Source organism: Anser cygnoides, chromosome 3 (genome assembly GCF_040182565.1).
Source record: "Anser cygnoides isolate HZ-2024a breed goose chromosome 3, Taihu_goose_T2T_genome, whole genome shotgun sequence".
Classification (NCBI taxonomy): domain Eukaryota; kingdom Metazoa; phylum Chordata; class Aves; order Anseriformes; family Anatidae; genus Anser; species Anser cygnoides.
This window is the reverse complement of record NC_089875.1, coordinates 65,740,221-65,764,974: the sequence shown is the minus strand read 5'-3', so window position 1 is coordinate 65,764,974 and position 24,754 is coordinate 65,740,221. Positions and strand designations below refer to the sequence as shown.

The window sequence follows — 24,754 nt, the reverse complement described above, 5'->3', positions numbered from 1 at the left end:
TTGTTGTAAAGCTGAGTAAAAGATATACAAGGGAAACTTGGTGTTATGAATGTAATCCTTAGGTATTGCCTGTCAACATGCTACAAGCTGCCTAAAAAGCTGTAGTTCAGGCAGCAGGTTGATCTGTTTGAAAGTCTACTGTTACATGGATGCAAAGCTTTACGAATATATAAAACCAAAGTGTAAAATTGGCTATTGATAGTAATGAAACTATTGTAAATTTTAAGTGATAAGTGAGGGAGTTGAAATAGGAAAAAGGACAGAACATGAAAAATGTGTCCAGTAGCATAAAAATAGAGATTTCTTAACTGTATTAAGAGGAAAATAGAAACTTGTGGCTCATTCTGTGATGCTAGTGGTTGAATTGTCAATAATTTTCTGGTCTGCATCTGGGAAGCAGGGAGGAAAAAAGGGAGTGCAAGGAAAATTGATGTATTTGTATCCTTTGGTGTGATTCTCTCCACTCAGGCAGTTAGAAATGACAGTAAAATGTAACTTAAAGGATGTATTATTTTTTTTTTAATTGACAGGGCTCCACATAGGAGTCATAAGAGTCTATTGAAGAACCTTCTTGATCACTGATACTTTTTTTTTTTCCAGTAAGTGTTTAAAAAGGCTCGATGCAACATTTTGATATTCCTTTCTTTAATTTTCAAACAGTCAGTCAAGGCCAATTGTGTTTATAAGAGTTACGTTGCTGATGTTACATACCAGTGCTTTGTGAGGTCCTTGAGCTTAAATTCTGGAACATCACAAGTTTCCAACTTGGATGATATCTCGCTTTGGTAGGAAGACTGAACACGTGAAGGTATCTGTTGCTTGCTCTGTGTGTTTTAACACTTTAATAGATGGAAAAAAATGCAACTGTCAAATTTGTCCAAGGCTGTTTGAGTTGCAAACAAAGCAAGTTACCAGTGCTGAGTTGTGTGAATTGATTTGTAATTTGATAACAAGCAAATTGTGTTTTAAGAGTAGGGTTAGAACAAAGATTTCCAGAAACAGGGGTCTGAAAAATTACTTGGGGCACTTGATGTGCATATGTGAGTGTAAGCTTGCAGAGTCTCACTTGGAAGAAATGAATAGTAACAGTACTTGGAAGTTTTATGCACAGGAATAACGGGAATTATGGTGTGACTGCTGTTGAACCACAACATCCAAGCTTGGTGTCCATCCTTCTAGGATGAAGGAGTGCTAGAGGTGAAGGGTGCTCTTTCTAAAATACCTCTCCTCCATCATTTTCTTTCTAGGCTGAAGAATTTGGGCAATCCTTACATGTGAAATCCTTCGTGGCTTTGCTCATCCTCATCATCCTTCTCTGAAGCTCCATGACCAGGATGCTGGGGCAGGGGCTGTTTTGGCTCATAACTCAGATTTGCTGACTTGATTTACTGGGTACTGTTCAGCCCAGCTGGGGGAGGAAGCAAACATTTGGGGGAAAGGAGGGGTTATAAGATAATCCTTAGGTTATAACCCTCCTTGGGGAGGAGGGAAGCAGAGCCGCAACCCAAATCTCCTTTGTATGTAATTGAAATGTCGTAGCAAAGAGCTTTGGCAAGCCAAGCAGGCTAGGAGATGGAGAGAGATGTGCAGATCAGAAATCTGGCGTGCCCTTCAAACAGTGGCCGTCATTACTGAGAAAATTCTGAACGGTTACGGTGAAATTTCCATCACTAGGGGGGAAATACCAGGATTTGGTACTTTCTAAAGATTACATTCTCCTACAGCGGTTACTCAAAGCAAGATTTAGCACAGTGAAGTCTTGTGATGTGCTCTACAAAGGTCAGATCACAGTATGACTAGTGTTAAATCAACTAAACCTGGTCTCAGGGCTGAAGGAACCTGGCACGTTTCTAAGGGCTGCCTACTTACCCCGGGCCAGCGTTTTCAGGAGGAGTTAGCACTTGCATTCTGAAGTGCTTCTGCATTTAAAAGTAATTAACTTCGCTGAAAATCGGCCCCTGGAGGATGGGAGGAAAGCTGTGTGGCAACTGGGCACGCAGCGTGCAGTGGGGCTGCGGCAGCTGGACGTGTGCTGGAACGGGAAGCGTGCTGGGAGAACTAATGAATGGGGCTGCCGTATTTCTGGCGGGGATAATGCAGGGAGAGACACCTGAACAGTTAGCGAGGCCTTTGCTGCTAGGGTGCACGAGTTAGTGGTGTGTGCACAGCCAGCGGGGTGCCTGTGGGGCAGCCCGAGCCCCAGGAGTGCTCCGGGTGCGTGCACCCTGTGCTGCTGCATGAGTGCCTGCTGGGCTGGGCGTCCTTTTTTGTCTTGTCCTGGGGGGAAGAACCGCACTTCCCCATTTTTTTTTTCCATCAGTCCTGGAACAGCAGACATTCCTGGAGGTGCTTTCAGTCTTCGTATTCTGCACGGGTGTTTCTTGCTGCCGGGGAGCCCCCGATGTGTGGTGCCTGGTGAGTGAGCTCCTTTGGGTGCTGTGCTGTGCCAGCCTCCACTTGCCTTGCAGGGCCATTCTGGGGGGGTGCTCGACCACACTGCAACCACACAGCAGATCTTGTAGCCTTCAGACAGGTGTGAGGGGTCATGCTTGGCAGCTCTACGTAATGTAAGCTTGGTATCCTCAAGGCAGGCTTCTGGTTTCTCCTCGTAAACAACTTCCCATCTTTTGCTTGAAACACACTGTAGGAAGTTAACAGAAGTGCTCCAGAAGTAGAACTCCTTTGACCTGCCTTTAATAACAATGCAGAGTTGAGCCAGATCTTCTTTATTTTGTAATGCTCTTGGTCCCAGTTTTCCATGCTGATGCTTCCTCATGTCCCGTTGGTCACAGCATGTCTGTGATACGGCTCCTCAGGGTGCACTGGGGTTCAGTATTGTATAGAAAAGTGCAGCCCAGTTCACATGGCCCCTGAAGGTCTGTGGAATGAAGTGACAGTGGTCAGCAACACATCAGATGCTGAAATCATCCTTGTACACAAAAATAGGACTTGTGTCCTGCGTCTTTACAGTCTTTGTGATTTTCATCTATATTTCTACCCTGTGGCCTCATTATCACCAACCAGTAAGCCAGGCAGCCCAGTATGTGTTCTGAGGAGATTTTGTCCTTGCACGCTTAAATGGCACAGCCTTCACAGATGGGCTCCTGTGTTCAAGAAGCAAAATGAATGAATGAACACAACGTGTAATCTGAAGTCTTCTAAAATGCACATCTTTTTTTTTGGGGGGGGGGGGGATGCCTCTGCGTATGTTCCCTCAGCCCAGATCTGCTAGCAGACTAATTCTCCTCACGTATTTTCTTTAGGCCCCTGATACAACAGTTTGTCAGAAATTTTATGCACGCTTTTGACAACAGCTTCATCATCGATTGCTTTAAACTGCTTGTGGAGCTGTGCCTAAATCCAATAATGCTCCAAAGTGACTAATCTTAGGTCTCTTTTCAGGGAGCAGCTGCGCAGTCATGTGCGTTAAGCCTTTGTCATTGCCAAGGTAAATACATTAAAGAAATTAAAGTCAATTTATGTGAAAGGGTTTGTTCTTAATCATTGCTTAGTCTGAAAAGTGTATTAGGTATTAAAAAAACCCACCTTATTGACTTGCAGTTTAAATTGTATGTTGGGATTATTTTTTTTAAAAGTAAGGTATGTACGTGGAGAGTGTTTCTTAATGAAAGTCTCTGCCTTTTCTTATCCCTAGCGTTTTGTTTCTTAACTTAACCTGAATGAACTCACCCAGCGGTGGCCAGACATGGCAGTATGAAATCTTTCCTTCCTGTACCAGGGTTTTCTTCAGTAACAGAAAACAGGATGTAGAATTTGCATAAGAATTGGGTTCCTAGCCATGTAGATACCAACTGTCTGTGGAGCTGCTCAGTCAAGTGAGAGAAAGTGAGAACGACCTTACCTGTTTGATCTAAGGATGTGCGTAGCTTTTTTCTTGCGTTCCCAGTAACACAGTGTATGTTTCTCTGTAGTGTGTTCAGAGATTGACACACTTTGTCTGTACCATGCAGTTTGCTCTGGTTTATGAGTTGATACCACAGAGCTCTGCAGGAAATGTGCATCCGTAGGTGACCAACTTAGCCAGAAAAGCTTTTTAATGTTCCAGGAATAACGGGGAAAAAAGGTACCTAAGGGTGCCTGCTATCCAGGGTAATGCTCACCAGACACTTTGTTACTGCCTTTATTAAACTGAAAATTTAGAGTTTTTACCCTGATTTTAAAGAAAGTTAGAATGTGCATGCAGAAAAAGTGTTTTAATCAGGGGAAAGTAGTCTGTTCTTTTTTTTTTTTTTTAATATGATTGACCTGGCTAGTTTTTGGCGTACAGGCTTCTCTTTTAAGCCTGGAGTTACTGTTGCAGTACAGTAAGACAGCTAATACCCTTCTGTCTGCTAAATTGTGCAAAGCACAAAATTAAATTTGTCCTGCAGCTCTGCCCAGCTGTATGAGTGCATCCAAGACAGCCTTTTTTCCTACACAAATAGGAGAGCAGGGTGTTTTAAAGGTAGTGTCAAACACAGGGATCTTGGGTTGAATGGTCTTGAACTAGGAGCTGGAAGAAGTGATGGCAGAGGATGTGACCAGGTTGTAGTCTCGAGTCTGAGCATTCCTTTTACGTCGGTAAAGCTGAACTTTGGGTGGGGAGGAGGTTTCTGGATGCTGAGTCTGCGAACATCATGCAAGTCGATATTTCAGTGGAAGGTTGATTTAACATTGTGTGTAGCATAATGCTGACGTTGCTAGTGGGGAACCTGACCATACTGTTGCCAAACAGTCCTGAGGATACAATAACCTGGTATTGGGGTTTCTGCCACGTGCGTGCCCAGCATTGCCAGCAAGCCTGTAGCAGCCCATGCTGAAGTTTTTATTGCTGTATCTTTGCTTTGCTTGTTATTCACACCTCTTAGGCTGAAGATAACATGTGCCTGCACACCGTGTAGTTACTTCCCTGGTGGCTGTAGAGCTGCAGACAGTTGCTGTTTTATCTGCCCTTAGGTGGTGGACATCCACTGCTCACAGGCTGTCTTTTGTGTGGCTTTTATGTGGTTGATAAATGTTTGCTCTGAGCAGGGGATAAAGCGCTTAGCCGAAGATGTGGTGTTTGGCTGCTGCTTACAGTTAGTCTAAGGTAGCGCTGTTGATGTTAAGTTTGGTCGGTCTGGTGCATCGCTCAACGTCATGCTCACAAGTCCATCGTAGGTTGTTGGAATTTGGTGAAGGAGCAGAGAGGAGAGAGACAGTTCCTACTGGTAAATGGGAAGTAGGTCAGGAAGAGTCCCCAGGTTTTAGTAACACCACAGGGTAGTTATCCTGAGTGCATGGGAACAAGTTCCTGTCACAGAACTTATGACCACATCCTGCTGTTACACACAGGTCAGTATTTCACTGTGACCATCCAGGGCCAGATTATGTTTGTGGTTACAAGTACTTCCACAGTAAATGTAGTTGCATCATGTATGCAAAATGGGGGCAGGCATGAACAAACATTTTCCTATCTCAAATTTTCTGTGGATTTCCTTTTGAATGGTCACACTTAAAAGATGATCTTTTTACACCTATCTTTATTTCACCACTGCTTCCTCTGTATGCAGGCATGCACAGCAGGACATCTGGCTGTGGAATGGGAGGCTAAAAGTAGCGTGCTTTCATGTATCCAGACAGCATCATTTTGAACTAAAGACAAGCTTCAGGAAAAAAAAAAATACAATAATATATATCAGATATAGGAGTGATAATGAAGAAAGAAAGCTATTAATTGTCATTTTCCAAAGGAAATAACAGGTAGGAACTGGCACTGTCATCCAATAGGAAAGCTGGGGAGGGACTCTTTATCAGGCAGTATAGTGATAATAAAAGGGGGAATGGCTTTAAACTGAAGGAGGGTAGGTATAGATTAGATATTAGGAAGAAATTCTTCCCACAGAGGGTGGTGAGGCCCTGGCACAGGCTGCCCAGAGAAGCTGTGGATGCCCCATCCTTGGAGGTGTTCAAGGCCAGGCTGGATAGGGCTTTGGGCAGCCTGGTCTGGTGGGAGGTGTCCCTGCCCATGGCAGGGGGTTGGAACTGGGTGGGCTTTAAGGTCCCTTCCAACCCAAACCATTCTGTGGTTCTATGATCCAAGTGCTTCAGCTGTGATAGGGCTGGTGCATTTTCAAACACTCCTGTCTTCCCCATTCCCACGCCTTTGTTCTCTCCCCGCTCTTTCCCTCCGCCATCCTCAGTGGTGACACCACGCTTGTTTAAATGCCACCTTGCCCTGGAAGGATTAGACAGGTTGGGATGCAGTAAGAACTAATAGGTTGGCGTAGGATGAGCAGAAACTAACACTAGGAAACTATTTACATTTTTAAAGCATAATCCAAAAAATTAAGCTCCCCAAGAGAGGAACTGAAAACTTGTTTTATACAATTGTATGGATATCTCAAATTTGTACAGTGTTGCATTTTGAAATAGTGTTCCTCATACTAAAATCTCACGTAAGAATGTGACTCATGGTTTAGAGCACTCCATAAAATATAAGAAAAGGTAATAAGAGCGAGATTGATTCTGCCATCTTATGTTGATGGATTGACTCTGCATCATATATTAGCAGGATATTAGCAGCATATATTAACTTGTGTTAGCAGTTTGTTCATGGTATTCGAGGAGCTGCTCGTTCTTTGCTATAGTAACTGTCATTTAGTTCCGCAGAGAGAGAAATTCTCATTAATTCCTTATAGACACTGAATGGCGCAAACACAATTTTAAAACTAGCGAGGGCTTCTTTCCCTCATAAAATCTGTTACTCCTTACTGCTCTCCTGTCAGCCGTCTATTTGCTGCTAAAACTTACTGATTTTATGCAATCCGATTCTTTCTGGCTGTTCCTCAGTCTTTAAGAGTAATAAACAAGTTTCATAGGTGCAAATTGGTTTTCTTTTTAAAATTTCTTTTAAAAGTGGTTCAGGATAGATTTAGACAACCTCCATATGCCTGGTGACTATAGTTTACATAGGCAATGGTTTCATAAGTACAGATAAGTGATATGAACAGCCTGATGTTCAGCAACATGAATTAACACCTTGCTGTGGCTGAAAGGGGAGGCCCTGTGCTTCCTGTCCCTGCTCCATCTGATCATAAGGTAAGATGAGTCAATTCACTTCACCAACAAAAAAATATTGAGTTAGTTTTTTGTTTTAATCAGTTGAATTGGCTCTTTTTGGGATCAGTTGAGAGCCAGAGTCCAAGGTAAAAGCATACAAGGAGAGAACAGCTCTCCTCTAAGAAGCTATTGTTTTGTCTTATGAGCAAATTCTTCTGGAGAAGAATTGAGCCTCACTGCTAAATAAAGTGAGGCTGAAGGAATCTAGAGCAGAAGTCATATACTTCTCTGTGGTTAAGCTTTATATAAATCCTCTGAAACTTCAGTCCTGTGTAGCTTTGTATAATTGTACTGCGTTGCACACTTTTCTGCCTTGTGTTTAAGTAAGCTATTGAAGTAATCATCTAGGCCGCTGTACCCTTGCTGAGATCAGTTTGGTAGCTGTGTGGATTTTGCTTCTGTTGCATTCCCTTAATGCAATTCGAATAGTTCTTGATGTCTCAGTCTTTCCTTTTCTTTATGGTATTTGTCTGTAGGGGAGTGCATATTACAGTTCATCTTGTAAATACTTTTCTCTGTGTAAGCAGTGTTGACTTTGTCTTGGGCTCAGGGTGTTGTATAGTAACTTTTGAAGTTTACATGCTCTAAATGCCATATAATTTAAGAGCTGTTTATGGTGTGTTTTTTTTTCTGTTCTCCACAGTATTCACCTTTTTTGTAGGAAAAAAATTACTTCACTCAGTTTTGTTTTTTAATCCCTCTACCATTTTTATTTCTGCCCTTCATATGTTTAGCTGCAATATATTATTCACAGATTTTTATTTGTTCATCTCCTCAACATTTAAAAATACTAACTTGATTTATACCGTGAAGACTACCTCTGCAGAGAACTTCTTTGTCCTGTTACCAACCTGCAGTCTTGGACGAGTCATAGAGGCCTACAGATGTACAGCTGGGGTTGAATTTTAGGCATCTGAGAGGTCCCTTTTGCTTCTGACACTGCTCTTTGCCTGTGTGTGGTGTTGTGGCAAACATTTTCCAGTATGATAGTGTGAACTACCACTTCCAAGAAATAGGAAGAAAAAGTTCAAGATGTCCCAGTATAAAATCTTCATGAGGGATGCAGTTACTTCAGAGCCCCAAATTGCTCTTGGAAAACTTAATCGAGACAATTAGGCAAATCCTACCCAAAATGAAGCAGCGACTTGGTATCCCAGCATCAGTTACATCTCCAAGAGCAAAGCTGCATATGGCTTAATAGCACAGTTCACAACTGTTAGTTTTTGGCTCAGCCTCAGTATGTATTTCAGCCTTGTATAAGGAGGTACTCATTTACGTCTGCAAGAACTTGGCTAATGGAAGTGTTCCACTTGTGGCATTCGCACTTGGTTTAAAAAAATGGTATGAATTGCTACCCAAAATGTGATGGGCAGAAATGAGATTTTTCTCTTACCTGTCTTCCTTGCCAATCTTCAAACACTAATCACTCTCTCCTTTGGAGAGATGCTCAGGATAATTACATTTCTTTACATCACATTCCCACAAAAACAGTTGTTCAGAAGCAGCCACAGCTTTGCCTCAAACCGCGAAGGGAATGCAAGCTATGCTTTGATCCCCAGGCAGATGAAGTTATGGTTTGCTAGTGCACCCAGCCTCCCTCAGAGAGACTTAGGACATAGAAGGTCTGTAGTACACTAGGACAGTGTTACCTGGCACAACAAAAAAAAAGCACGTGTAACCAGTTTACTTGGGGGCAAAGAGACTGCTAGGATCCTTGCATCTGGAAGGCTGGGAAAACACTGCTCTCCAGCTGATATATATCTTAGCTCATTCTTAACGTGTACTTAGCAAGAAAGCTGCTTGTCAGACCTGAAAAGTGGGTTCGTAGTCCCAAAGACTCCTCTCACTTTTCATTTTACATTAATTGCTCTGTCAGAAACCCATTACCTTTCACAACAGCCTTCTTTTGCCTATTTTTGACCATTATGGCTACAACAAGAACCCCCCCCCCCCCCTTTTCTCATGTTCTCTCCCTTCTTCCCTGTGACTCCAAATATTCCCATTGCAAACGGGCTGCTTTGCACCTGGAAGAAGGTGGGGAGCACTCCCTGGTAGTCACCCATCTGCCTTGCTCTTGGAGAAGTTTCACAGGAGCTGCGGGCAGAAGCTGCCCTGCCCACCAGCATCTGCCACGACCTATTTCTCAGTAGTGGTCTCTACCTGCAGAAGTTTTTGTTTTATCTGATACGACATTATCTGACCTGAACCCTTCCTGTATCTTCAGCCGGCACCCAGCACACCAGCAGCCCTCTGCCACCCCTGCCTTTGGTGAACATCCTCTGCACGTCCTTGCTGCTCGTGCCACTGCACATCCTCTCCTTTAAGCTTTCCTTCTGACTATAATGTTCAATATAAAGACTCTTCTAGTCAGCCCTCTGACAAGTTTTTCAGGCTAAGGACATTTCAGCTACTGCCCTGCTGTTTTCTAGGTGAGGTTTAAAGCTGAAGCACCGGACTGCTGGCTGCATCTCGATGTTTCTTTACAGCAATGTGCTAAATAATTCTCTTGGCAGTTGCACTACATGAACTGCCTCCCTCTGAAATAGTCTTTTTGTTTTTTTCCCTCTACCTAAAATTCAGTGACCTTTTTAACTAGATCTTTGCTCCTCCTCTCACTTTTCTAACAGATGCTAGTAAAGGAAACTTTGAGTGCTGCGGTGCACATCTTGCCATCTTAACCATCAGAGCCGCGTAGTTGCTGGGTGCTTGGCATGCTGGGGGAGCCTCTTGTCCCCCTCGCTTTCTTTGTAGGGCTTGTGTCTCCTGCTGTGTCCCCATCCATCCTGCCTGATGTGCATGTGCCAGCAAAAGAGCAACAATGACGCTGCCCTGAGCCGTATCTCCTTTTGCTTTGCATTTTAGCACAGCGTGTTTGCCTTGTAATAACCTGTTGAAAATGTAACATACAGCATTGCTTTGTGCCTCTGCAGATTAAACCAGAGCACCTAAAGACTCAGTTTGTGAAGGAAGGAGTCGATGACTGGATAGAAGAGGAGTTTAAGTTCCTTGAAAATATTTTCAGTTTTCCATGTAGAAGCTGCAGTATATGAATATTGCATGAGTCTCATGTCCAAATTCTTATTTAAATGGGCCTTAAAATACCACCTCCATTTATTGCAGAAGGAGTTACTACCTTTGTTATATCAGCTCTTGGAAGTGTTGTGACTTTGTTTTGGGGCCGTGTATTTTCAGGTGATCTCTTCATTCCTTTAAAAGACATGCCTGGAAAGTAGCTAGTGCACAACCACGATCAATTGTTAATGAAAGCAGAGAAAAATCGTTCAGGCTGTAGATATTTCAGAATTGATGTGGCAGGATTTGTTATTGGTCTGGGAGTTACTATTCCCCTATGGCAGAAGTTTCACTGACTGATAAGCACACATGAGCTCATGGAGGGTGACAGCTGACTTGTTGTTTCAGTGATTTCAGAAGAAAAGGAAGCTAAATGATGAAATGATTCAGTCGAGGAAAAATAGAAGTAAAGGTAAGGGCTTGGCAGGAGGGTGTTGGAGAAGTGGGAAGCAGAACTGAAGAACAGACACCAAAGATGGTGTGTGGGGGGTCATCGGTGTGTCGTCTTTTAAATTCTCCTCACGTAGCATGGTCGCAGTCCACTACCCAAATCCGAGCTGAGAATGTTTCCATCTACCTTGCTGCCTTTGCCTGCCACAAGCCAGAAAAAGTGCTTGTAGAGGCAAAACTAAATCATCTTCTACTCAACTGCTCTGTGTATACAGCATTTCTGAAAGTTATTAAAACGTCAGTCTAGAAAGCAGAGATGGAAAAAATTGTTCAGATAAACTGATTCATCTTTTTCCTTCTTCCTCGCTCAGCTCGAGGAGGGCTTTTGTATTCTCGAAGTCTATCTATAATGACTTAAGTGATACTTATTGTGCTACATCTCTGTCAAGATAGCTGGTATTGGGCCTCGTTCACTGATAAGGGAGCTACCCTCAGGAAGCCTTGTCTGCGTAATTTCTTATCAGCACTCTGATTAGGTTGCTCCAAGTGATAACTGTCCTCCTCTGAATGCATTGCCTTTTAGATTCTTGTGAGCTACCTTCAGATTTTCACTCCTTGATTCTGGTTCTTGGTTAGGCCGTAACTAATACAGTTTTATTTCTTCTAGCAAATCTGTCTTAGAGATGTCAGTCTGGAGTGTCCCGAAACAGCAGCAAAGTACTCAGTGATGTGGAAGAAATACGACTAGTATCTTACAGTTAGTTCTAAGGAAACCCTCATTGTGTTATTGTATCAATTAATAGCTCCTTTGCATCTTGAAAACAGCATGTGGTTTTCCTTGCTCTATCTCAAAAAGACCATATTAGAAAAAGAAGTAGTAAAGAGAAGTGCAGCCTGTGTGATGAGAGAAATAGGAAAGAGCTTGAAATGAGCTAGTATTAGTCGACCTGAAAAAAGATATGACTGAGGGAAGATGTAGAGAAATCTGTGACGACACACATGGTATGCAGAAGGTGAATAAGGATTATTTAGTTGTTTATCCTCAAGATGATATTAAATAGGATGCTCGGTGAACTTAACCAAGTTTTAAACTTTAAGTAGAAGAATGGAGGCACTGGTTTATGTAGTGCATAATGTTTTTGTGGGGTTTGCTGTCGTAGGACTAGTGTGGGGGTCTTGGGAGTGCAAAGGGACTGGGCCACTGTCTAGTGGCTTCTGCTCTCTTCTACCTGGGGAAATCCATTATATCTAGGCATTCTGGGGGCTGATCAGGGAGAAGACTGTTCTGTTTGCATGCTGCCTACGTGTTTGTTAAGACACAGATTAATGAGTAAAATGGACTTTTGGTCTAACTATGCTATTGCCTCTGTTCTGTTAGGCTACTGAGTTTATTTACCTGGTGTGGGAAGCGATCAGTCCTTCAATCCCTTGTTTACTTCTGCATTCCTGACAGCATTACTGGTCATCAGCTGAACTGTCAGGCCAGTTCAGCTCTCATTGCTGGTACTAAAAAGCCTCATGCTGATTTCAGCCAGTAGCAGGTTAGTCTGTAACGGTGGTGGTGACGGTATCGTCTTGCACTGGCACGTCATACACCAGTGTGAGCAGCCCAGGATTCTGTTGATGCTGCTTGACCTATTCTATCTATTTGTACAGCTATTTACATAGTTGCAGAGGTGTAATTCTCCTATCATGTGTCAAGGTCTTCTGGATGGTAAACTGACCTCTTTGTCTTACCCCTTCAAGAGTTGCTTTCTGAATTATTGCTTTTTTGCAATGTTTCCCACAGAATTGCAAAATTAAGTATGAACAGTCTGCTAGGAGAACGAACTAGGTATAAATATATCAAGGGCAGAAAATTTCCATTTTAAACCTGTCAGTTTTAATAGTCCTGTATTTTCTTGCTTGTTCTCACTCAGCATTCCTTTTCCCATTGCTCATTAGTTTTACTATTTTTACACAGTTCCTATTTTACAAGTTTCCTGAAATGGCAGAGAGGTACAGTCCACCCACTCCACCCTTTTCCTTCAAGTGCAGTGTGATTCCATTTGCGTTAACACGCAGTCAGCGCTCACATTTGTACGATGCCACGTTCAGTGTACGTGCAGTGCAGGAAAACTTGGGAGGCAGAACTGAGTCACTTCACCACTAAGCAAACCTCCAAGTTCAAAAAGTAGCCAGTGGCTTTTATTTTAATGCCTGTGAAGAGGTGCATCTCTTCCATCCAGTTCTGGCTGAAAGAAATGTGGTTACTGAGGATCAGCCTGACTAGCTTCTATCGTGCCTTCGTGTGCTGTGGATGCCTGTGGGACTATTGCCTTCAGATAATGTCAGAAAACATTTGGCTTCCTGAAGATGAAATGGGAGAGGATAAGAGCACTGGGAAAATATTGTATTGTTCTGCTTTCTTTGCCAGTCGTGTTCCCCCCTACTACCCTGTTATATTGTTATACAGATTCATTGCAGAGTATAGATTGTCACCTTGGCCCAGCTATGTGTATAATAAGTGTAGTGAGCAGTACCTGTCAGATTTAATGGATTCATTAGAATGATTTTTATTCTGAAGGGCTGATATTTATTTATCGCTTCAAAGCTTTAGATGCAAAATCAAAACCACAGACTATTGAAGACTCTTCATTGTTGACAATTATATGATGTGGTTCGGAATCGGCAAAGTCTGTCAAGTGGTTAGGGCTAGTGTAAGAATGATATCTGGAATCCTTGTTGTAGGACATTTTTAAAATAAAAATATAAAATCTGAACAAGAAGTTTCAGATTTTGGTTTTGAAAGGCAGGTGGATACGCAGACTGGCTTCTTTTAGCCTATGCAGGTAGAGTCTGTAGGGAGTATTGTGAGAGACCAGCAGCTGCAGGCATCCTGCCTTCAGGAGTTTGAGGTACGTGAGGGATCTTTTCAGGAGAGGGGAAGGGTGGAAAGGAGCAGCTTTACTACTACTTTTGAGACAAAGCATGTCTCTCGGTAGCATGAACCTCGGCATGAAGCTGTAGAGTAGAAAGTTAACTGTGTTGGCATAGTGTTTTGTGGTCCCCTTGTGCCACAGAGAGGTTGCTGACACAGTCAGTTCTCTGTCACCTCTCTCACCATCCAAAGACAAAGTCTTGGAACTAAAACTGGTTAGCTAATAGCATGTAGCACAAGCTCCACAGGGAAACTGCTGCTACTGTGTATTGTTATTCTTCTCATTCACATACAAATTTAACTTCATATTCAACAGGTATAAATTCTCCCTCCCTTCCCACATCTGTCTGGACTGCTTTATTTTTCCCCATATAGTCTTACTGATGCATGTCCTGTTATTATGTCATAATTGTTCTTAATAAATGTGTGCTATTTCAAGCTAAGAAAGACTTCATGTATTTGAAAATTTGTCTACTTTTCCAGCTATACCAAATAACTTAACAGCAGATCTAGTTTACCTGTAAACCTTTCCTTGCCTGTACTGATAGGTCACAGGCAGCTTATATAGTTTGCCTTCACGTTTGTGTTATGTAATTTTAATTATCCTGAAGTAATTGAAGTGGTGTCTCCTGAGTAACAGAAAAGGGTGTGATCTAACTTACTGTTAGTTGGGGGAATTTCTTCAAACAAGATTGTGCCATATTGGCAGTTGTACTTAATGGCTATGGGAAATATCCACTGTTTGCCACTTCTGTCCATCATTGGCACTGTTTCTGATGGCTTAGTACTGTGCACTGCTAACTGCTGTCACTACCCTCTTTCTTCCATCCTTCACCATTGACTTTGATCTGAGTAAGACTGGCAGCGATGAAAAATGCAAATGGACAGAAAAAGGCAGCGAGAGTGCTAATTCTGAAAGTTTCGCTGTGGGTCTCCAGTCTCGGAGATGAAATTGCTGAGATAACTGAGGGATGTTCTGCTCCAAAATGCTCTCTGCCCACGTGTGTCAGCTGGGCATGCCATGAGGTGCTCGTGTTGGCCTCTGGTGGCTGACGGAGAGGGTCCCGGTGTGTGTGGATTCAGTCCTCGGGAAGCGCTGGGTCAGTCCCCGGCATTAGTGTCACTGTGGAAACCAGCGGGCAGAAGGGCCAGGTGTGACACACTTGTGGGCCCCTCCTTTCTTTTTGTGTACATTACAGTCGGTATACGAGTCCTCGCCCTCCTTTTTACTATCTGCCTCTCGCTCTGTGGAAATAGCAAAGGTTGCGGCGCAGCCTGAACGCGAGCCAGGCGCCTCGCCGCTCCCCGGCCTCCCTTCCCTGGCAGCCCCCCCGGGGGGCAGCGTCTCCTCGGCCCCACCGCCGGGGGTGCTGGGCCCGGCCCTGCCTTCTCGCCTCTCCCACCCGTGCTCGGGCCCTGGGGCACAGGGCAGCCATGCACGGCCTCTCCGCATCCCGGCCCCGCTCCTGGAGCTGGGGCTGCCCGCCGCCCTCGCCCCCACCACCAGCAGGTAGGCGGGCGTGGGCCTGGGTGCGGGGTGAGCCTGTGGGGCTGGGGGCGGCCGCAGGCAGCGGGATGGGTGGGCAGCGGGCGGCTTCCCTCATCCCCGGCTTTGCTGCCCCTCTGGCTTCCCTCATCCTTGGCTTTGCTGCCCCTTTGCCGGGGTAAGGGTGAAGAGGAGCTGCCCTGCTGGTGCTGCGTGGGCCTCTCTGGTGCTTGGGCAGGTGCAGCCCATTTGTCATGCTGGTGGAAAATGTCTTCTGAACGAGCTTTGTGCTTATGCTGTTTTGTACTGCTGTGTGCACACTTGTTGTGCAGGACTGTTGGTGTACTTCAAGCCTCAGAGTCTAAAATAGCATTTAAGTATGAAGTACTAGTGATGAAATGGTGTTGAACCAGTATTTGCCATGGTCATAACAATGCAGTACCAGTGCATATATTCGGAGGCTGGTTTCTATCTCAGCCTTGATAGCAGCTGGTCACACAAAGTGCTTATATCCAGCAGCTGAGCTGTGTAGTAATCATGGAGAAAAGCATGGGAGCGGCTCCATATTGATACGGTATCATGTACATTATTCTTCCAGCGTTCCTGAGGGATTACTAAACCTGCTGTACTTGAAGTGGTGCCTGCCTTGCAATGCCTAGTAGTTAATAGCTATTTCGGTGTCTTGTTCCCATTGGTAGCTTCAGTTTACGCTTCTTTTGAGTCTATTCGGAAACACGTTGATAATGAAACATGTTGATAACAAATGATACACAAAAGCCAATGACAGTCTCTGCTTTTTCCTCTTTAGATGACAATCAAAACAAAACCAATGAAAAGAAAGAAAAGAAGATGGTTTCTCAGAAACCCCTTGGTACAGTGGAGTATACTGTAAGTATTACTGTGTGGTTTGTTCACTTCTGCTTTTTAAAAGTGGAGTTGTTGAGGTTGACAGTGAGCCAGTGACACAAAACAGAAAGCAGGGAATGAATGCTAACTGATAATGTTTGCGTGTATGTCAGGAGGATTTGTTCCAATTACTGTTGTGTGTGTGGGGAGAGCCGGGCTCACATCCAGAGCTGCTGTTCAGCCCAGGTGCTCTGCCTCTCCCTCACAGCTGCCAGTCCTGTTTTTTACTTCTGCAATATGACCCTTTAATAGAATAATCAGTTTTGTTATTCTGAAAAATACTTCCACAGTTTTTCTCAGGGATTGCAAGCCTCTGCTTGGTCTTGAGATGACTGTGTGACCTTTCTCTAATCTGGAGCACTGAGAAAACATACTGCTGCCACTACAGCTCAGAGGACTGGCTCTGTACAGAAGGTCCCTGTGTGTCATCCAGGGTCCCTGAACAGAAGTTGCGCCCAACCCTCCCACACCCACTGTGACTGTAGAAGGCCAGTATTCTAGCTGGGAACAGAACAAGTGTCTGACTTAATGGGACTGCTGAAGGGATAATGAACTTTCCAGTGTGTGTCCCTTTTCCCCACTTGCCATACCACATATGAATAAGGTGCTGCTGCTTTAAAGTTTGTGACAAAATGAGAGGGATATCTGTAACACATCTACCATTTTATCTACTGAATAGTGTGAGAGAATATTTTTTTTCTTTGTATTGACATTGGCTTATCGCATAAGCTGTTAAACAGGGGGTGTGTTGGATCATCAAATCTATTCCCTGCAAACAGTCTGCTAGATGGTTATAGTTCAGCTGTTATGCTGTATGTGATCACCACAATATTTTAAGCTTCGAATCTTTCTTCAGGCTGGAAATCAGGACACCATAAACAGCATAGCATTAAAATTTAACATCACCCCAAACAAGCTTGTGGAACTCAATAAGCTTTTCACGCAGACAATTGTTCCAGGCCAGGTAAATCTTTTGTATTCTATTCCTGAAACCTGATTATTTGCTATGTATTTAGAGGCTTTTTACTGCTTTCACATATCTTTTGGGTACGTGGATGCAAGGATAATGGATGGTAATTTAAAACCCCTCAAAGGTCAATTTAAGAGATCATTACATGGAGGTGCGTGGGGGGCAGTTTTGTAATTGCCGTGTCTGACTTCTGTTATTTATTTGCTGTCAATAAAGCTTGAGCTCTGAAGCTCAAGAGGGGAATGGAGCTGATGTAAGAGAGTAAAATTCTTGGAAAACCTACGTGAATTTTATCTATAATATATTAAAGAATTAGAGAGTTAGATACAGTAATTGAAATGGCTCTTTGCCATTATTTTGGAGATGAGTCAGTTTTGGAGAATGTTTTTGGGAGAGTCACATAATGGAGATGGAAATGCGAAGGCTGACACCTGGTTCATGAAGAGCAGATCTCTATTCCTGCTTTACAGACATGAAGAGACTGAAGTGTCCTGCTTTGCACGTAGGAAAACGGAGGCACAGAGATAGCATTACCAAGCAGACAAAAGCTGGGATAAGCTAAATTGCTTTACATTTCTCAGCATGCTTATTTTAAAACTAAACTTAAGGGTTTTTTTATTTTTTTTAGTTATTTCTAAAATATCTTCCTTTGCTCTGACACTTGCAACAAATGAATGTGTTTTTATTTGGGGTGGAGGACAAAAGCCGTACTGCAATTCTCAAACTGTGAGAGAATGTAGAAATTCAAAGGATTACATTTTTACATACACTTGTGCTAGTGTAAAGCTTTTTACCCCTTTTAAATGCAGTGCATGTTGCTAAAATGCTGGGTCATATAAAGGATATGTTCTTAAATTTGGAGGTACAAGTATGTTTTCTGAAACAGGCAACCTAGAGTGAAGTGTTATGAATTTCTAGCACTAAAAATCCCAAATCTTCCACAATAGCCCAAAGAGAAGGTCAGAGTTTGCCATTATAAGTTAATTGTTAATAGTCATTTCACAGTTACTAGTTTTGTAGCTGTGGTAGTTGCAAGAGAAATTGGTATTGCAACTTCGGGGTGGATGGGAGGATGTCTCTTTGTGTGGAAAATGTGTTATTTTCTTGCCTGTTCTGCAAAACAAAACGTAGGACTAGATCCTATAATTAGACCTGCACATACCCCACCATCACCATTAATGAAGAAGGATTCTAGAATAAGTAGTAGTTAAGGACTGCATTGCAATCATAAGCAATCAATATTGGTTTGTCTTCCTAGTAGAAAGTAGTATTTGTAGCAAATAACTTTTAAAAAACTTTTTCCTAATGTTTTTACGTGTTTTTCTATTTAGATTCTCTTTGTGCCAGAAACAAGTGCTGCCAGGCTGTCTTCTTTCAGTCCTGGTGCTCCTGTTTCTCCTTCATCATCGGATGCTGAATACGATAAACTCCCTGTAAGTCAAACATTGTTTCACTGATCTTGTGCTCACAAAACAATTTCTGATGCTGAAGCTGAGATTCAGGGCTGTGTAAATAGCTCGGTTTTGAAGTTACAATTCAAGCCTCATGTATAGTGTTGTTAATGTTGAGTAACATTACTTTTAATTTGCTGTACTACAAATTTTGCCACCACTTAAAATAATCCAAATTAAGGGTTCTGTCTGAGCAGAGAAGCCCCATAAAAGATCAGTTGGACCCAGAGTATATCAGAGCAATTGGAAATAGTGTAGTGTATGGTTTCTAAAGAATAGAAAGTTAGAACTGAAGAAGTATTTACTGTTTCACCCTGGAGATTTCTATGCTTTTGTGCAGTCTTTCTCTGCTGCTCTGCAGCCTTGATCCTGTGTGGGGATTCCTTATGGGAATATTAGTTTGTCTGAGCAGCCAGTATTTTTCTAGCAAGTGTACTATGGTTGTACTCAGGACTGCTGGATTTAATCTTTGTGAAGCACAATGGCATAGTTCAACTTTCATTTTACTCAGAAGGGTGGTTGTAGGTAGCATTTTCAGGGAGTTTAGCTGTCCGTCTGCTGGTATCAAAGCAATTAGATGTTTCAAATCCATAACCAATTAAGAGAGAAAATGTAGGGAAGCCTGGAGTGAATTATTGGATTTAACCTTAGTCCTACCCCTCTGGGCCACCTGCATGGGAATCAACACCAGTGCCAGCGAGGCTGCACTGTGTGTGGATGGGGCGGCAGGACTGGCCCTCTCTTAATGAGACTACCTCACTGAAATACTGTGAACTGTATTCAGAGCTTGACGTTTCTGGATTTCTTGCCTGTTATTTGTATGGAGGGATTTTTTGTAATGTTACAAGGTGTTTCTTCCTTAGAGCATACTGCATTAAATGTACATAAGTACCTACACATTCATGACCATCATTTTTCTTCCTTAACCAACTACCTTCTTTTTTGCTTAAACTTGCTTTTTTAGTTGCCCAAAATCTAGAAGTAGATTGTTCTGGTCCTGTTGCTTTGCACTGAGCTTTTTCTTTTTTAAGGATGCTGATTTGGCAAGAAAGGCCTTCAAACCAGTTGAGAGGGTCCTGTCTTCCACCTCAGAAGAGGATGAGCCTGTGGTTGTCAAATTTTTAAAAATGAATTGTCGTTACTTCACAGATGGTAAGGTAGGTGGAACTTGGGCTTTTTCGGCATTGTCTAAGATTCTTTAAACGCGAAATCTGTGCAGATAGTGTGAGAAATGAGCACTGTGGGAGCCAGACATACTCCATGTTTGTAAAGAACATAAATGTTGTGGCTTTATCTGTCACTGCTATGTTTATTGCTGCCACAGTGATATGCAGTATGATTTTGTTCTTTAGTATTTTTTTAATATTATAATAACTGCTTTATGGAGGAACAGCTCTTCTAACCACCTTCATTCCCTTACCATGACTTAACCAGAAATATCTGCTTCAGAGTTTGTTTGACACAGAAAACTGCACTTCAGAGTTCAGACAATTCAGGATTAGTTGTCCAGTTACATCAAGTTGTGCAACAGCTTTATAAGATGAACACATGCCTATCTATTTCATTTATGACTTTAAGCTAAAATTTAACTCATTTAACTCTCCAGATTGTTTCCAAATATGTTCGTATTAGTTCTGCGTTTGGTAATGAATGTCACACAAACTCTAATAAAAAGATAAATACTGCATGAGAAGACCTTTTCTTTCTTTTCCCTAGAAGCATTCTTGTGACATACATGTTCCCATTAGGAATGCAAACCTAAATTTTACAGCAGCAGTTTTAGAAGTGAAGGCACAACGCTTATGCAGTATCCTGACCCTATTCTCTTCTCAAGGTTGCAATACTTTGTTCTTGAACTGTCTGCTTTCATATATCTGCTCTTTAACACATCTCTTGTTGACTCTGTTCTTAGTTAGATGTCTGCATGTTTGGGCTTTTAAGTTCTCTGGAATTTATAATACTGGTCATACTAACCGCTGTGGGTTAAAGATATTTTTTCCACCTTAATCCTGTGAATTCCGTAAGATGGATGTGTTTAGAGTTTTTTGGTTTATTTTTCCATGGAGTGGATGAGGACGGCATTGAACCACTTTGCAATTTCCATAGACTCTTATTCTGTAGGAAGTAATGGAGGGCTACTTGATGTCTGCATGTAGATTAGGGCAATACTATTGCTTTGTTATATGCTGCTTGCTAGGTGTAGAGGATGCAGATTGCCTTTTTTTCCCTTTTTTTTTTTTCTTTTTTGCTCCAGGGCTGAAAAAGTAATTTGTTTGCAGTCAAAGCAGTGGAATGTGGGACACCATCTTTGTCAGTGTAACTAGAATCCCTTGTTGCCTTGCTTCCTGAAGTGAGTGGGGGGAAGTACAGCCTACTGATGTGTTGCTCATCTGGATAGATAGAGTACATAGCTGGGGAAGAAGCTTCTGCACTTGATTTTGATTCTTTCATCCAAAGACAAATGTGTGTACTCTGATTACTTGTCATACAGGAGAAGCATATGGGAGAGACTTACAGACCTTGCTTTACAAGGGAGCAGGCACACATGCACTCATTTGCCACTGCCAAGCCATCAGCTTTGTCTCCCCAGTTAAAAACAAAACAAAACAAAAACAAAACACACACACACCAAACAAACACAAATTGTGGTTCTTTACCTGCCTATTTGTTAGTCTTTCCTGGCCTGCTTTGCAGATGACCTTGAATAATTGATATTATCCACAGTGTTGGTCATTCCTGTTAAACTGTGGTTCCTGTTTGTCATATGTGATGATTTGTGCACAGCACAGAAAGAGTTGGTCTGGTGAAGTTTGCAGTTTGTCTGGAAGAGAGGGTGCAGGACCAAGACATTAGAAATCTCCTTTGTAAACCTTGAAATATGGTGAGATGTCACAGGTGAATGGTGGCTGATGCAGTCTTTTATTGAATAAATGGCTAGATCATGTTTTTGTGAATTAAATGCATCTTCTACAGCTGTGCAAAATATGCTTGAATCAGAGGTACCAGGAAAGAAACTGCTTCATATTAGGTACTGTGTATAGAAGCTTTTTGCATGTACCACTTGGAATTCCAAATCAAGGGGATTTGGAATTTAGCTTAGCATGGTAACCTTGACATTTCCATGACGAAGACTACCTTCAGGTGTGCTAGTTGCCTATAAATTCGTATATTGTGTGAGGGTGGCTGTATCTAGGATAAATTTGCTTGTTTATTTTTTAAATCCACTACCCTGTTTTGTCTGAGGTTGATTATCAGTCTCTAGCTCTAGCTTGTAGCAGCTAACACTGAAAGTTGGGTAGTTCAGATGTTCCTCCTTAGTAGCCAGAAACTTGGATGTCACTAAGAAATCTTTTTTCTTTACTCTCCTTACAATGTCTGACTTGATGCAATTGGAAAAAATGTTTTGTTACCAAATATTGCGTGACAGGGATATAAAAAGGCAGGAGAGAGTTTGGTGACTTTTTTTATTATTTGTTTTTTATTTTTAGTCTAGTAGCCTAAATGCTACTGAGTTATGATAAGTTAATTGCATGTGATATGTTAACTCTTCCTTCTTCTGTTGCAGGGTGTAGTTGGAGGAGTCATGATAGTAACTCCAAATAACATCATGTTTGACCCACATAAATCTGATCCTCTGGTAATTGAGAATGGCTGTGAAGAATATGGGCTAATCTGCCCCATGGAGGAGGTTGTCTCTATAGCTCTCTACAACGACATCTCTCACATGAAGATTAAAGATGCATTGCCATCGTAAGGAGTATTCTTTCCTGAACTTACATTTACATATTTTCCCTAAGGGTCATGGAAATAGAGGGAGGTGGGGGGAAAGGGCTTTAATCACAGAATGCAGCAGAATATAAGAAACCAGGGGATGAAAATGCCAGCTAAGGAGTGATTCAAAGGAGTTATATTGTTCTTTTGCTTAATGCTTAGAGGAATTCAGTGGCAGAGAGAAATGGGTCATGAATATGGGAATTGCAGTGCAAAGGAGACCAGTAAAAAAATATACCAATGACAAGTATTGGATGGCATGCCTTGGTTGGGCTCTTGCACTATCTGTTCTCTAAGGTTATTTCAGTGGAAGTGAAGACCGTTTGTTCTGAACACATTTGTTGTTACGAGGACCGTTCTGAGAGTATTATTTAAAGCCTTTGAAGATAAGACCTTAACTGCTATCTTCAGGACTTACAAAAATACCATTTTGTAGAAATACTTCCAATTCAGAACCAGGGAAGCTTTGGTAGTTAGAATTTGTAATACATAATGGTCTTGGGGAGTGGGGGAGAACTTAGTTTCATTTAAGTGTAGTGTAACCATGTTTAAGTGTAGTGTAAGCTTAATTTGTTCTAAGCAAGATGGAAACTCATCTACTTCCCTCCATTTTCTTATTTCAAGAAAAAATTTCTAGATACTTGTGTTATGCTCGTCACTAGAGTGTCTAGTAACTTGTTAGTAACTCCTAAGTGATGAAAGTCTTGAATTCTTATTCACCTCAGACTTTTTAGCAGTAAGAAAGAGCTTACGCAGTTTGTGTGCTGTTAAGTTTTTAAGAATTTTCCTTTTAAGAGTGTTTTATGATTCTCTTGCATTAAAAATAAATCTTTGTGGAAGTCTGCATTAAGTAGTAGGTTTTAGTGTTGATAAAAGCAAAAGGAAAAAAGATGTGTTGGCAGTTACCACTTTGCAGTAAACATGTTTAAACAGGGTACAGCTTCTCTCTGATTTGCTTTCTTCTCAAAAACGCATTTTTACTGGCTAGGAAAGCATGAAAAACCATTGAACTAGCAATCAGTATAGCCTTGACACATTGTCAGGTGTGGGAAGTAACGATATTAATATGATATGAATTAAATTCCAGCGGCTAAATACATGTCCTGTGTTTTCTTTTGGTCACTGAACTTCTGATGACTTGCACATTCTTATGACATCTGTACCATTTCTTCACCTGTGTCTCATAGTCTGCAACGTGATTTACTCATTTTATTTTGGTATTATCCTTTCCACATTTTTCTCTGTTTTCTTTAAAGTCATTTATTTCCACTGATGTATGTTTATTTTGGAGAAAGTAATTTTGAGTTGAGTTTCAGACTTTAAGTTGATATATTATTCATTTTTCTTTTCCATTTTTTTTTTCTGTTTCCATTTTGCTTTTAACATCCTATGTACATCCGCCATTTCCCCTGGCAGTGACATACCAAAGGATCTTTGTCCTCTGTACAGGCCAGGAGAATGGGAAGACCTTTCCTCTGAGAAAGATATCAATCCTTTCAGCAAATTCAAATCCCTTAGCAAGGAAAAGAGGCAACAGAACGGGGATTCATCCACAGTGCCAGGTGCCAAACAGATAAAACCTTCAGATAAGGAAAAGTCTGCTGATTTTGAAGTTCTTCAGTCATCTGAGAGTACAGGTTCAATCAAATCAAAGTCACTGGAGTTTACCAACAATATCACTGCCACTGAGCATTTGGAAAAGTTTGCTGTGGATCCACGTACCAAGGAGCCTTCTGGAGAAAAAAACGTTTCAGACATCAGAACCAAAGACAACTCCCTTTTGGGAAGAGGAGGGGATGATTTCGTAGAACTGGAAAAGACATCATCTTGTGTGGATAGAGGGCTGGACAGGAAAATCTCAGTAATGGAAGGCTTGCTGGCTGACCCCAAGGAGTTGGGGAGAACTAAGCAGCAGGTAACCAAATCCGCTACAGAAGTCCAGGAGCACTTGACTGTTGATTCCTTGGAAAAAAAGGACAGTGTTGAACCTAAAGCTGACTTAGACTTAGAGCTGTGTGAAAAGCAAGATGTTATTCCAGAAGTAAACAAATGTGTCAGTTCCCCGACAGGTAAGGTGGAGACTGCATTGGACACTAAGAAAGAGCTAGAGAAAGATAAACTTATCGAATTTTACCTCAATAAAGATGGGAATGGGTCTCAGTCATCTGAAGACTTACACAAGGCTGAAATCCAGAAAGGTGAAAACAATAAAGCAATTGGCATAGACCTTACACTTAGCTGTTCAAAGTCCCAAGCTAATGAAGTCCATACAGTTAAAAGTATGGAGCTTGATTCCTGCTGCATTGAGAGGAAAGCACCTTCATTAGAAATCAGCTCAGCAGCAGCAGAGGAAAAGGATCTGAAAGAGTCTGTGGACTCTTCATTAGTACCAGCTGTAGACAAGACCTGTCAAGAAACACAGTTAGACAATCAATCAGAGATCAGACTGTGGCTGCTGCAGAAAATTCAAGTGCCAATTGAAGGTAGGTCTCTGGTTATCCTTGTTTCCTCTGAGACTTGGACAGCATTGTGACGGTAACGTTTGAATTGATATCCTTCTGCTCTGAATTTCCGCTTTCTATGTATAGTACTGGTCTTTTTCGTTGTTTTTAATCTTGTATATTTTGATTTAATATATATATATTTTATATTTAGAAGAAAAAAACACACTTTTAAACTCCCTAAGC

At 41.9% G+C, this 24,754-nt stretch overlaps 1 protein-coding gene across 10 annotated transcripts in view; it reads left to right on the top strand.

Annotated features, from left to right (window-relative positions):
• Positions 1-24,754, top strand: part of NCOA7 (nuclear receptor coactivator 7) — a 94,402-nt gene that overhangs the window by 48,180 nt on the left and 21,468 nt on the right. For 8 of the 10 annotated variants that reach the window (XM_048065604.2, XM_066994318.1, XM_066994319.1 and 5 more), the window contains 6 exons: positions 15,778-15,857; positions 16,732-16,839; positions 18,177-18,278; positions 19,328-19,453; positions 21,862-22,046; positions 23,484-24,550. In XM_048065604.2, coding sequence (XP_047921561.1) covers positions 15,778-15,857; positions 16,732-16,839; positions 18,177-18,278; positions 19,328-19,453; positions 21,862-22,046; positions 23,484-24,550 — 1,668 coding nt within the window. The remainder of the gene's footprint in view (positions 1-15,777; positions 15,858-16,731; positions 16,840-18,176; positions 18,279-19,327; positions 19,454-21,861; positions 22,047-23,483; positions 24,551-24,754) is intronic. The other 2 variants (XM_048065602.2, XM_048065609.2) reach the window with 2 other exon arrangements.